This window comes from Marmota marmota, unplaced genomic scaffold (assembly GCF_001458135.2).
Source record: "Marmota marmota marmota unplaced genomic scaffold, marMar, whole genome shotgun sequence".
Taxonomy (NCBI): Eukaryota; Metazoa; Chordata; class Mammalia; order Rodentia; family Sciuridae; genus Marmota; species Marmota marmota.
In genome coordinates, this window is record NW_025999969.1 from 2,120,202 (window position 1) to 2,135,277 (window position 15,076).

The following is a 15,076-nucleotide window of genomic DNA, read 5'->3' on the forward strand; positions in this document are numbered from 1 at the left end:
TGGTAAAACAAGGTTTAGGGTTTTTTTGCTTGTTTTTTAAACAAAAACATCCTGAATCTTACAAAGGTAGCTACTTCTGCTATCTTTGTAATTTTTCTCTTGTGCATCTGTCCTTATCCACCACTTCATTTATAAGTCTTTAATGACATTTTTATGAATCCTGGTTATCCCTAATAAATGGAAGGTACTTGCTTGAATGATATCTTGCTACAACAAAACACCACAGACTACAGAGGTAATCTGTCAACAGTAGAAATTTATTGTTTTTAGCTCTTTAAGATGGAAAGTCCCAGATCAGGGCACCTCTGATTCATTTCTGGTAAGGGCCCCATCCCTTGCTTATAAGATGGTGGGAGGAAGGAACACAGAATCCTCACATATGGCTGAGGGCAAAAGGAACTAGGCTGTCTGCATTCAACCTTTTTTATAAAAGCACTAATCCTACCCATAAGATTAGAGCTGTTATACCTTAATCACTTCCCCTAAAGTCCAACCTCTTATCCCATTTGGTATGAATTTTGGAGGGATACACAGATTCAAACCATAACAAGTGATAACTTCAAAGAGTTGCCTAATTGTCGTCTTGAACACGTACATGTTTAGCAACAGATAGCTCTTCATTCTTGGCAAATTTCTAGTTGTTCCTTTCCTCTACTGTTTAGTCATTGCATTGTTTCCCTTTGCCTTTGTTTCCACTCCCCCATGCTTAGTTATCTATAAACACATTCTTCTCCTCTCTCTTCTCTTCAGGAATATTTCTACATCTGAGTTTCATTCCCAGTCCTTTTATTAATTTTATTTTGAGACAGGCTATCTCTAAATTGCCAAGGCTGTCCTGGAACGTGGCATCCTCCTGCCTTGGTAAACATTCTGGTAAAACTAGAATGTTTTATTTTACATTATAAATTTAATGTGTTTGTTTTGGAAAATACAGGAAAAATAAATTATTTTTCAAATACACTATAAATATTTTGGCAACTCTTTCCAGTTAATATTTTTTAAATTGTGGTATAATTTCTATACTGTAAAATTTGCTTATAGTTAATTTTTCTGAAAATCTTATGTGATAGAGTTATATTCACCTTTTCATTATTGCACAGACTTCTTGGTTCTTATGAGTGTTTTGTGTCCAATTATAAGAGGCTGGTAAAACAAGGTTTAGGGTTTTTTTGCTTGTTTTTTAAACAAAAACATCCTGAATCTTACAAAGGTAGCTACTTCTGCTATCTTTGTAATTTTTCTCTTGTGCATCTGAGAATCAATTTTTTTTTTTTTTTTTTTTTTGGTATTCTGGGAATTGAACCCAGGACCTTGTGCATGTTAGGCAAGTGCTCTATTATTGAGATACATTCTAGCCCTTCATTCTTTCTTAATCTTTCCCATTTTACACCGATCAGTTATTTCTGTCCTCTTCCATAGACTTCCCCTTAGTACCTTTCCTAAACACCTCATCTTCCTTCCTTCCTTTTCTCCTTCTTATTATAGATGTACAACATGCCTTTATTTATATATTTTTATATGGTGCTAGGGATCGAACCTCAGATCTCTGCCACTGAGCTACAGCCCCAGCCAACAAGCACCTCACTTTCTAATTCATATTAATTCAAGTTAGAAACTTAGTTTCAGTAATAGTAATAGTAAAAGTTGCCATGTTCCAACTTTTATTCTTTTGGTATTTTATAGGTTATTAATTTTTACATGAATCTTCTAGTGGAAAGAAATAAAAAGCAAGGCTATCCAGCACTTCATGTATTCAGCACTTTCTTCTATCCTAAATTAAAGTCTGGGGGTTATCAAGCAGTGAAAAGATGGACCAAAGGGGTTAATCTCTTTGAACAAGAACTTGTTCTGGTGCCTATTCATCGGAAGGTACATTGGAGCCTTGTGGTGAGTTCAGAGGGTTAATTGTTGGAGTTTGGATGCAAACTGTTTCCTTAAATAATGAAAGCCATTCTTTGTCCAGTGAAAGGCCGATAATATGTATGAAAGGCATACTCTAAAGAGTCTTTTCTTAATTCTTTTTTTTCCTTGGCATTACTGGGTATCGAACCCAGGTACTTTTACCTGATAGGCATGCATTCTATCACCAAGTCACATTTCCAGCCTTTTTCTATTTCTTATTTTTATTTTGAGACAGGGTTACACTAAGTTGCTGAGGCTGGCCCCAACTTGCAACCCTCCTTCCTTGGTTCATAGGCATGTACCACTGTGCCCAGCTCCCTATGTATTTCATCCTTCACTTATTATTATACTGAGGGGTGAGCCCAGAGGCTCTCCACCACTGAGCCACATCCCCAGCCCTTTTTATTTTTTATTTTGAGACAGAGTCTTTCCCAGGTAAAGGCTGGCCTTGAACTTGGGCTTCTTGCCTCAACCTCCTGAGTTGCTGAAATAGTAGTCATGTACCACTGCACCAGTTTCCTAATCAGTTCTTAAGTTGGACAACTTAGAAAGCTAGAAGAATGATTCTTATACTTGTGGAGCTTTCATTTCTAAGAGATAAGTTTTGTAATTTTATTTGTATATTTAGTTTCATTTATAAGATGGGTAAGGTGGTATAGGTTTGTTGAAGAAAGGTGAAGGTGAAGAAGAAACAAAAAAGCTTCTAGGTCTTTATCTAGAAATATAAATATATAATATTAAACTCATATCTCTGTGATATTTTATAACTTTTAAAAACTCAACATGTTTCTAAATTAATCCATGTTTGTACATGTGTTGATTTTTTTAAAGATGCTTTTCGTTTGGAATTAAATTTTGTGTTTCTGTTAATGTTTAAGATATTTCAGCTTTTCCATGTTGCCATCTTTCCATTATAGGTGATGGACCTAAGAAAAAAGTGTCTTAAATACCTGGATTCTATGGGACAAAAGGGCCACAGGATCTGTGAGATTCTCCTGTAAGTAAGGCTAGAAAACTTCACTGTTGTCTCATTGTGCCCTTTTTGTTGATATCTCTTTTATTTAATTTTAGTAAGCTCTGAATGGCAGTCTCTTTTTTTGGTATCAGGGATTGAACCCAGAGGTGTTTAACCACTAAGCCAAACCCCAAGTACTCACCGCTCCCCGCCGCCACCCCTTTTAAATATTTTATTTAGAGACAGGGTCTCACTAAATTGCTTAGGGCCTCACTTGAGTTGCTGAGGCTGGCTTTGAACTTGAAATCCTTCTGCCTCAGCCTCTCGAACCTCTGGGATTATAGGCATGCACCACCTCACCAGGCCTGGATGGCAGCCTTAATATACAGTTAAAGCTGTCTTCCCAGTGGCTGATCGAACCTGAGAAGTCGTATTTAATAGCATCTTTGAAAAAAAGTTTATCTTGTATTTATAATGTAAAATATATCTTAATATAGTCCTGTGATTTAAATTAGATTTCTTTGGGATTGATACATTCTTCTGGATATTCAAAGAATTATTAGTTGGGGAGTATTGGTCCTATAAATTATGAAATCCACTCTTGTCTCTGTGCTTTCCGTAGTAGTTGGATTCATCTCATAGAACCCAAAGGCAGTTTTTAAATTATAATGTGTGGTTTGTAGGCAGCTATTTCAAATACAGAAAGTAGTTCTCCCTGTATCTGTTGGTATAAACTCTAAGTGGATGCCTGAAACCACAGACAGTATTGAACCCTACATATACTATGTTTTTTGCTATGTGCCTATAGCATTGCCACATAGTATCAGAGTTAATCTGTCCTTCCATATTTTTTGCCCTGGAGCTTCCTGTGTATCATTATTCTTACTCTTTGTAACCATTATTAAGTAAAATAGTGTTACTTGAATACAAGCCCTGAAATGCCAGGATAGCCAGTCTCATAACCAAAACTGCTATTAAATGCAGGTAGGTAGTATATGCAATGTGAATATGCTAGGCAAAGGGAAGATTCATGTGCCAGATGGTCTGGAGCAGATGATGTAAGATTTCTTCATGCTACTTAGAACAGTATGCAATTTAAAATTTATGAATTGTTTATTTTTCAAATTTTCTATTTAATGTCTTTGAATAATGGGTAACTAAAACTACAGAAAGTAAAATCACAGATAAGAAGGTACTCCTGTAGCAATTGTTAGAAACCTGCCTTTAAAGCATAATTATTAGCTTGTAAACTGGTGACATGAATTTGAAAGGAAGTAGCACATCAGGAAGAGAAGCCCCACTCCCCACCATACTTTTGTGTGTGTGTGTGTGTGTGTGTGTGTGGTAGTGGAGGAAAAAACCAGGAGTTCACCCAGGAGTACCTGGCCAGATAAGACCCTTTTGAACTTCCTCTGTTTGCTGGAAGCAAATACAAGCTCCTTTTTTTTTTTTTTAGTTGTAGATGAACACAGTACCTTTATTTATTTATTTTTATGTGGTGCTGAAGATCAAACCCAGTGTCTCACACATGCTAGGCAAGCACTCTACCACTGAGCCAAAACCCCAGCCTGCAGGCTCCCTTCTTTTACCTTGGTAAGAATGAGTAAACTTTTTAAATGAATCTTACAAAGAAAAGTTGTTCTTAACCATAATTAGTTCATTTATCTCCCCCCTGCAATTTGTTTTATTGTACAAGATCTTTTCAACTGGGTATGGTGTTGCACACCTGTAATCCCAGTGACTCAAGATTGAGGTAGGAGGATCACAAGTTTGAGGACAGCCATAGCAACTTAGCAAGACCCCATTTAAAAATAAAAAATCACTGAGGCTAAAGCTCAGTGATAGAGCACTTGCTTAGCACACATGAGGACCTGAATTCAATTCCCAGTTTAAAAAAAATGATCTTTATATTTATGATTGTTTATCTTGAACAAAAAAGAAATTTTTAAAAATCAGAAGATACACCAAATTATATATAATCCTTCTAGTCTTTCCTATGTAAAATATAGAATGTACATATGTATTTGTGAGTGCATAAACACATGTACTAATATATTATTGCATACATAGGAACTGCTTATTACTGCTTATTGAAATCACACAATACAGTTTTGTTTTCTGCTTATAACAGGATACCAAAAAGAAAAAAAAAAAGTCCATACTTTTTTATAGTCATACTATAGTCATATAGTTTTTGTTTCCTGATGCACATAGTCCGATTTTTCTCAATCTTTTTTTCATTATCTTACCCACCAGGAGAAAATTTTAATTTAATTTTTCCATAATAAGAAAAAATTATACTAATGATTAAGTCTGAGTGAGTTGAGTTTTGGAAGGCTACAACCCACTGAAATATCTATGATTTTTATCCCCTAGGAACTATGTTTTACCCTGTTTGGAACAGTACTGCACCCATTGAAACTGTATGTCCTGGTCTAATGCAGGCTTACCTTCTATGCACCTTAGGATTAGGACTGATGTTTAGGTTGCTGAATTTGATAACCTAAAGATGTGGATAAAATTAATCATTCCTAGTAGGTAAATATATATTCTCCTAAGAATAATGAAATTCTCCTATATAATCACAATGCTACTATCACATTTATAACAATCATTAATATGTAATATATGGTCCATATTCTGATACCTCCAGGTATCTTTTTTTAAAAATTAAAAAAAAAAATGTTGACAGACCTTTATTTGATTCATTTATTTATATGCAGTGCTGAGTATCAAACCCAGTGCCTCATGCGTGCTAAGCAAGTGTTCTAGCACTGAGCCAAAACCACAGCCTCTCCAGGTATCCTTTGTATCCTCCCATCAGTCCAAGAGCCAATCAGGGTGCAGACATGTTTTTAATGTCTTTTTTAGTCTCTCCTTTAATTCAGAGCAGTCTTCTTGCCTTTTAATTTCTCAAGAGTTCAGGACATGTATCTTATGTCATATTGATTTTGAACTGAGAAAAAGCAAGTTGTTAAATGAGGGCTTTTTTTTTTTTCTTTAATGGTACCTGGGATTGAACCCCAGAGGTGCTTTACACTGAGCTACATCCCCAATCCTTCTTATATTTTAAGACAGAGTCTTGCTAAATTGAAGAGAGATTTGCTAAGTTGCTGAGCTGGCCTCCAACTTTTGATCCTCCTGCCTCAACTCCCAAGTTGCTGGGATTATAGGTGTGCACCACTGAGAATAAAGTGTGTGTTTTAAAATTGTGTGTATAGCCAGGTGCAGTAGGGCATGCCTATAATCTCAGTGATTTGGGAAGCTGAAGCAAAAGGATCGCAAATTCAAGTTTACCTTGGGCAACTTAGAGTAAGACACTGTTTAAAAAATATAAAGGGCCAGGGATGTAGCTTGTTAGTAGAACACCCCTAGGTCAATCCCCAGTACCCAGATAAATAAACAAGCAAACAAAAACTTATGTATGCAGGTACATTACAACAATTTGGTAATAGTAATTATTTCTGAAGTGGTTATTATAGTGGTCTTTTCATGTACAATTTTTGTTAGAAAATTAAAGACACAAAAGCAGTCACATTTTAAAAAAATCTAATGTAACTGGGATTGAGAATGGCATATCTGTTAAACATCACAAAATCCTTTGTCACAATGGTCATTTTCCTAGGAATTCATTGATATATTCATTCTTTGCTGTTTTTGTTTTCTTTAGTCAGTATTTACAGGATGAAAGTAAGACCAAAAGAAATATTGATCTAAATCTTTTAGAGTGGACCCACTACAGCATGAAGCCACATGTAAGTGATGTTTATCTATATTTGGCCGACTTTGTTTCATTTACTGACAGTATCATTTTATTCAGTCTTGGCTTCTTTCTTACCCTCACTTCACTCACTGCTTTAAGCATGCATAGCATGCATTCTCCTAAATATACATCTTTTTTTAAAAAAAATATTTTTTAGTTACATATGGACACAGTATCTTTATTGTTTATTTACTTTTATGTGGTGCTGAGGATCAAACCCAGTGCCTCTTAAGTGGGAGGCAAGTGCTCTATAGCTGAGCCACACCCCAGCCGCCTAAATGTATATCTTTGTGTGTGTGTGTGTGGTGCTGGGAATTGAACTCAGGGTCTCATGAGTGCTAAGCACACACTCCACCACTGAGCTACACCCCCAGTCCTAAAGTATAGATCTTAAGAATGACCTAGTTCCAAATCTTCAGCCATTTATTTAACCAAAATAGTTCCTTCTTAGTCTTTATCTAACACTATCTTGCTCCAAATCTATTAACTCTATTAAAACTGGTTTTTGGAAAAACCCAGTTCCACTATATGAGAACCAGTCCCAAGGTACCATGAGATCCAAGAAAGAGGTAGATAGATCCAGGATTGCAGAGTGCTAGTAATTGGACACTTACTGACAGAAGCATGGTCCTAGGTGTCAGCAAGACGGGTAGATATCCACGATTTGGGTCAGAATAATTTATAAAGTAGTTGGGAAGTAGGTGACTTAATTCAAGCCAAGATAATCATGTTTATCTCAAGTGACTATTAAAGACTTTAGATGCATTGCTTTCACTTACTCTGCCAGAGTCTGGCTGTAATACTCCACGTGTTACTCTACTGTTTTGTCTATTTGAAGTATGCTGGGAGACAAGTGAGGAAAACTGAGAGTTACTCAGGGGCAGTTATGGCTCAAGATGGCTGTAGTCATGTCAAATTGAAATATAGATAGTGTGCGCGCGAGTGCGCGCACACACACACGCATACACACACACAAGCACATCTCAGAATTAGAAAAACAAGCTGGGTGCGGTGGCACATACCTATAATCCCAGGGGTTTGGGAGGCTGAGGCAGGAAGATTGTGAGTTCAAAGCCAGCCTCAGCAAAAGTGAGGCGCTAAGCAACTCAGTGAGACCCTGTCTCTAAATAAAATACAAAATAGAGCTGGAGATGTGGCTCAGTGATTGAGTGCCCCTGAGTTCAATCCCCAGTAAAAAAAAAAAAAAATAGAAAAACAAAAACAAAAAATAAATAAATTTAAGTCAGTTACTTTTCTTAGTACTAATGAAAGTTTAAAGTTGTTGTCCAAAATTTATCTGGGGATTTGTTTATTTGGGTTTAGGGTCTCATGCCATGGGTTTTCAAGAGTCAAGCATGCTGAATCTCCTTCCAATTTAAGATTTGAAAATGTGTCCCTCTTTGAATCCTAATAACTACGCTTTAAAGTTAGCCACATGAATTCCATTTTAGTCCTAACCTGTATATGATGACTCCACTATTTTCATACAAAAGCATTTCCATTTCCAAATTAAATCATTTGGAAGTTGAGCCTTGAAATTTCCTGAGGAGAGGACAGGTATGAGTCGAATAGGATCAGTACTGTGTTCTGGTGTGGAAAATGTAATTTAAAAAAACAAATACTCTTCCTTTGTAGATTGGAGTCTGTAGTTCTGTGTCCTCTGAGAGATGCCAGCCCAGGGAGAAAAGTATGAGGCACCTAGCATATGTATGGGATGTGTGCATGTTCTCTCTTTTCTTTTTACAGCAATCAACTGTATTTCTGTGAATAAAAAATGGTGCTTTTGTCATTGAGTGTGTTTGTTTTCTAGCAGTGGAATCAGTGTCTTACTATCTTGTACTCTATGACTAACAGCCCAAGTGTATAAAGGGTTGGTCAAGATTAGGATAAGATAGGCCCTGGGGATATGTAAGCTTACCTCCTGTGGGTTTGAAATTTTCCACCTTTGGCTTATGATGCTCTTTTCCCCTTCCTCCCCCATCCCCCCAGGTACTGGAGATTGCACCCAGGGGCACTTTATCATTGAGCTATATTCCTGTATCCTCACTCAACCCCTCTCCCTGTTTGTGCTTTTTTTTTTTTTTTTTGGGGGGGGGGTTGTTGTTTTCTTTTTTGAGACAGGATCTTGCTAAGTTGCCAAGGCTGGCTTGAACTTGGCTCAGTCCTCCTGTCTTAGCCTCCCAAGTGATTGAGATTACTGTACTGGTGTGCACTACTCTGTCAGGCATTGTGATGCTTGCAGCAAGTTCTGTTTCTGCTTAAGGGACAGATTGCAATGGGTTAAAGCTTATCAGAGGCTTTTTTACTTGTCCCTCTTTCTCCCCACCCTCAACCCCTTATTTTTTATTGGTGCTTTGTGTCTGTTCCTCTTGATAGGGGTCCAAAGCAGTAGGCCTGTTTTCCTGGCTAGGATGAGAAGATAAACTGCAATTTCCAAGTAGGTTAGTTACATTTTAAGTGTCTCTTTGATTAACCTACACATAACCTTTTTTAAAGTTATAACTTTCTGAAATAATTCTGACTAGCATTCCTGTTCCTAGTAATACACCTTCCAGTTTGGTTTCATTTCTTTTGTTTTTCTAAGTGCTGGGGATGGAACCAGGACCTTAAGTAACTAGGCAAGTGCTCTGTCATATCACTCAGCTGTACCCTCAGCCCTCAGTTTAGTTTCTTTGAATGAGAGCTAAGAGATGGAACTCTTACTTTGCTTTTCTCCTTTCTCCTAAAAAACATTTTCCATGGGGTCCCATGCTCTTACGTCATGATTAGGATTTTTAGGAGTAAAGCTAATTGTGTTAGTGTGTGTGTGTGTGTGTCTGTGTGTTTGTACAATGTTAGATTTAACATTTACCTTTATAATACTGTTTTTCCACAGTATTTAGATATTTAGAAAAAAATCTAAGGAAGTTGTTGTATTTGGCGATACTTTACCACTTCCTCTCTTTGTTTTTGTAATTTTAGGAGATTCCTCAACAGTTGAATGGGAGTGATTGTGGAATGTTTACTTGTAAATATGCAGATTATATTTCTAGGGACAAACCTATCACATTTACTCAGGTGAGTAAAGATCCTTCCTTATCCACTTCCTTGTTACTGTACAAGGTGGAACACTTTGCTAGTCAGTGCCTGGCACACATTAAGCCCTCAGTTATAGTAGTTGCTCTGCTATATAGTGTTATTGCAGTAACCCTTGGGCATAGTTCTGCTCTTGCCAGAATCAGAGTTTGTCCTAGCATCTGTTCTCAGGTTTATCCTGGTCTCTGGTGAAAAATGGGATAATTTTCATGTTTCTGAACTTCATTGTTCACTGGTTCATATGTATTTTTAGCTAAAGAGGGAGGCATGTGAGAATATGTAATAAAAAGGAAAAATTAGGCCTTGTGGAAACGTGAGCCTCAGGTCTAAGACATAACCATGAATACTGCTGTTCCTTTCTGTTCTGGTTAGTTTGGGTTCCCCATGCTTCTACATTTGAGTGAAAATTCAAGCATATTGGGAACTCTTGAGAATTTCTGTTTCTAATGGTGGATGCTGAACCTTTTTACAAATAAGTATTACCCGCATTAAAATATATTTCTCTTCAGCAGATCTCAATCTGATGTTTGCCAAACAGAACTTTGGCACAGCATGAAGTAACCAGGGTTCATACAATTGCTGAATTCATACAATTGCAGTCTAAAGGAAAGGCACAGTTTGACTAAGAATGAATGTACAGTTTTTTTACTCTATGTTTTGACTATTCAAAAAAATTAATAGCCAGGTGCAGTGGCATATTCCAGCAGCTCAGGAGGCTAAGTCAGGGGAATCACAAGCTCAAAGTCAGCCTCAGCAACTAGGTAAGGCCTTAAGCAACTTAGCAAGACCCTGTTTGAAATAAAAAACAAAAAAGGGCTGGGGATGTGGCTCAGTGGTTAAGTGCCTCCAGGTTTCTAGGTTCGATTCCTAGTACCAAAAAAAAAAAAATTAAGACTTCCCACCCCATACCAGGAACTCACTAGTAATTTATAATAAAGTTATGTACCCAACTATTTATAATAGTACATTAAGGGTGTAAACTTCTAATTCATCAGAAGGTAGGGGGTAGGCAGTTGAGTTACAGGTTATTTTGGTGTTGTCTTTTGTTTTGCTGCTTCAAAAATTGGCCTATGCAGGGGCTGGGGATGTGGCTCAAGCGGTACGCGCTTGCCTGGCATGCCTGCGGCCCGGGTTCGATCCTCAGCATCACATACAAATAAAGATGTTGTGTCCATCGAAAACTAAAAAAATAAATAAATATTTAAAAAAAAAATAGCCTATGCAGTTATTGTCAGTTAAGGCAGTATCATTAAGCAAAACATCTCTCTTTTTTTTTATTTATTTGTTTGGTTTAGTACTAGGGATTGAACCCAGGGGCGCTCTACTACTTCTTATTTTGAGATAGGGTCCCAATAAGTTGTTGAGACTGGCCTCCAACTTGGTGATCTCCCTACATCAGCCTCCCTAATGGCTGGGATTATAGGTATGCCCCACTGCACCCAGCTACATTTCATTTTTTGATGCTGCTAAATTTAGCAAGGAGTTGATTATTCTCTGAACTTGAGATTTCAAGGGAAGAAACTTTTTTTTTTTTTTAACAGAATTGGCAGTGTATAAAACAGGAATTTGTAGATCAAAATTTTCCTTATATAAATAAAGGCCACTTTTTTCATATAAAAGCAAATAATGTTCACCATAGAACGTTTCAAAAGTACATTTATTTTTATTTTTATTTTTTTTAAATTTATTTTTTAGTTTTCGGCAGACACAACATCTTTGTTTGTATGTGGTGCTGAGGATCGAACCCGGGCTGCGCGCATGGCAGGCGAGCGCGCTACCGCTTGAGCCACATCCCCAGCCCCTCAAAAGTACATTTAAATAGAAAAGTTGCTTGTTGTCTCTTGGACATTTCTGGTTTTGATACACATGTATTTTTTTCCCCCAATGCTGAGGTCCAAACCCATAATTATGAACATTATGCTTTGTAAGGTTTATGCCATGATGTAAAAATGTCAAGGCTGACATAAGGACATGGACAGCCCACTTCGTTTACATGATGACACCTACAGGTTGTGATGCTGCCCTCATCAGTGTGTAACTGAGTGCATTGTTTATGGGATTTTTTGCAGCACCAGATGCCTCTCTTCCGGAAGAAGATGGTGTGGGAAATCCTTCATCAGCAGTTGCTGTGAGAAAGCCCCGCCTGCTCCCTCTAGCTGCTGGTGGTTCTTTCACGGACGTTTCCATATACCTCATGCATTGTGGGTTAAAAAGTCCCTGCATCATTTCTGTTCTCTCACAGGTACTGAGCTGTCAAAAGTGCATGGAGGCCCCTCGCTGCACTACAGTCCTGACTTGGGGTGTGGAGGGGCTGCTTGCAACCCTGTCTGTAAGGCTGTGCCTGCTCAGAGCCCTGGACTGTTCAACCCACACAAGAACAAACGCTAATTATTATGTTTTTTGTTTTAAAGAGTTCTTTCCCTATGAATGTGGGAAATGCAGGATTTATTCTATGAATTGTTTTTTTTTTTTTTTTCCTGTGTGTTTGTTCACGTGCATTCATTTGCTCACTCATTTGCAAATATTGGGCAGTGGCCATTTTCCACTGCTCTTTTACAGTTAACTCTAAATTACTTGTTTGAACTATTTATTTCTGAAAGGAATGTTAATCAAACTGCCACTCCCTGCTGAAGATCAGGAGGGACATCAGTGGGGAGAGGAAGGAAATGTTAATTAACTTTTCTAATGCTGGAGCAGTAACTGCCAACTTGAAGTAAGGGATCTCCCCATTTTTGAGGCTGGAAAATGCCAGGATAAACAAAAATGCTGTGTTGTCGGGCCGATGGCCTTTCAGAGGAAATATGACACTCCAGCATCGGCACAGTGTTGTGGAGAAGTAGCAGTGTGGCCAAGGAGGTCTGGCCATCCATGTGTCTTCAGAAGAGTGTCATGGTCATCTTAGAGACACTTCCCTTTCTGGAATTGAGGTGACTTGGCTGACTCTTGAAACTGGATTCAAAGTAACTATAGACCCTAAATCTTCATTTTCATCCTATATGTGTTTGAACATAAACCTCAGTAAGGGTTGGCCAGAGCTCTCCATGTCACAGGACAGTATTCAGTTTAAAGCTCTGTTTTTCCTCAAAGTTTTTTTTTTTTTTTTTTTTTAAGCTAAAATGCAGTTTTTTACTCATTAAGATTAACATCCCCCACTCCACCCCTATTCAGATCTGTGGAAGAAGACGTAGCACTTGGCTCTGAGGTTATATAATAGTCTATTTTGCATATGAAAGTTTGTATTTAACTTTTTGTTCATTAAAAATATTACAGATGTGGTTATGCAGTTTTAATTTCAGAAAGTTTAGAGTTGGTCAGAACATATTTTGCAAGATCTAGTGCCTAGTGTTGCTTTTATGATGTAATAAAAGGTTGTCTGGCAGAACCTGAAAAGTATATGCTGAAATGATTTCTCACCCTTTCCTTGCTTTAACCTTCCAAACTTGTTCTGGTACATAAAAGTGAGAGGTAAAACTGGAAAAATTGGGTGTGTGTCAGCTATTAATCTAAATGTCTACCACTTGGAGGGCCTGGGATGCAATATAACTATCGCAACCAGTTTTCCTGTGACTTTAAAAATCCTGGTATGGGATGTGGTGCCTGCCATGTGAACTGATGCTGCTATGCCTACTAGGTGACCAGATCAGAGGCTGTGTGGTCAGGTGAGAACTAAAGGGCTAGGTGATTGTACCAACTCTCCCTCAGGCTGGGGCTGCACAGAGCACCCTTCCTGAAGCCATGACCCTCTCCCCGGGGCTCATAGGGCTGGGCCAGTGAGGATTGAGATCAAGCAGCTGCCACAGCCAAAAAAGCCTAGGGGGTTTACTGGGTCTGCACTCTACTGGCACCTGATTTCCACTGGGCATCATCCTATTTCACTTGAGAATTTAGAACCTTGGTTTATATTTGTGCCACGATGGGTTAGTCTGGTTTGGAATGGAAGTTTGTATTCTGCCCAGATGAAAGACGCTGGAAGCTGATGGAGTATTTGAGGGGCCTTTTAAGAGCAGCTTTCACTGACCTTTTCATTGATGTTTACTCTTCAGAAAAACTCTAAATAATCTTCCAGGACATAATGAAATTGGTAGGATCACAGTGTTAAGCTAGAGAGTAGCATTTTTTTTTTTACCGTAAGTTCCTGTATTTAAGGAGAAATACAGCAGGCCAAGGGTTCCCTAGGCACTGACATGTCTTCCTTGATGCAAAGCCGCATGTTGGTGATAGAACCTTTATGTCTAAACAGTTTACAAAAGAAATGGTCAAGTGATAAAAGTAGCTATTGATTATATCAGTAGCAAGTTAGCAGCATTAAAACCAGTGATTTTTATTTTTTAAATTGTAGTAGTTTGGGACCCAATAAAAGGTGCAATAAACCATGGTTCTTTTTGTTCTCTCTCTCTCTCTCTGTCACACACACACACACACACACACACACACACACACACACCACGTTTCCCTTTTTTATTGTGTACTGGGGACTGAGTGTAGGGCCTCTCGCATGTTAGGCAAGCACTCTACCACTGATGGGCTGGGGTTGCAGCTCAGTTGTTGAGTGCTTGCCTCACATGTGTAAGGCACTAGGTTCAATCCTCAGCACCACATACATAAATAAATAAATAAAACAAAGATATTTTTAAAAATGAATAAAGATAAAAATCATATACAATTTGTGAGTAAGTATCTTTCTCATGCTTGACCTTGTGCCAGAGCTGGGGTTGGGGTGGAAGAGAAATAGACCTGGGTCATCTGGAAGGTGTTCTTGGGAGCCCCATATTCTACCTCAGTTATAGCTATGGAATCTCTGATCTTTTCCTTCTCTGAAGTCCTAAGCACAACTTGGGGACTGCCAAGTGGAATGATGGTTGTTTGTGCTGGGAGGATGTGCTTAGTGATGAGACCTAGGCATGGGTGTGGGGAGAATGTTTCCTTCAAGATACAGTGAACCTCCAACACAAACAAGCAAAATGGAGAAAGTTGTTTGTAATAACTTTAGTACTGTAGCTAATAAGCCCCACTGTTTAAATTGCCTTTTGTGAACTAATTGGGGACCCACTCTCTTTATTAACAGTTTCTCCGAGCACGTAATATTCAAACTTTTGGTACTTAACTCACTTGTAAGTTGGAGATCTAGCTAACTGTATTGCTTTGATGATTTTCTTCTTTTAATTAATTAAAAGGTAGATTTTGGGGTGTGTTGGTATAGGTGTTGATTCTCTCTATTTACCAATAAATTTCATGTCTTTAATTCAGTGGCTTTCAAATTTTTTATTGCAACTCATAGTAATAAATATATTTTATGTTGTGACCAATGCAAACCACATATTATGAAATTATAAGTGCACATACAAAAATTTCACAAGCAATTCTTAGCCTTACTATGTGGT

The 15,076-nt window shown here is 37.9% G+C and overlaps 1 protein-coding gene across 1 annotated transcript in view; it reads left to right on the plus strand.

Moving 5' to 3' along the window:
* Positions 1 to 13,085, plus strand: part of Senp2 (SUMO specific peptidase 2) — a 35,541-nt gene extending 22,456 nt beyond the window's left edge. Inside the window, exons 12-16 of the mRNA XM_048803963.1 lie at positions 1,684 to 1,887; positions 2,820 to 2,899; positions 6,528 to 6,612; positions 9,582 to 9,677; positions 11,765 to 13,085. Coding sequence (XP_048659920.1) covers positions 1,684 to 1,887; positions 2,820 to 2,899; positions 6,528 to 6,612; positions 9,582 to 9,677; positions 11,765 to 11,827 — 528 coding nt within the window. The 3' untranslated portion in view covers positions 11,828 to 13,085. The remainder of the gene's footprint in view (positions 1 to 1,683; positions 1,888 to 2,819; positions 2,900 to 6,527; positions 6,613 to 9,581; positions 9,678 to 11,764) is intronic.
* The last annotated feature ends 1,991 nt before the right edge of the window (positions 13,086 to 15,076 follow it).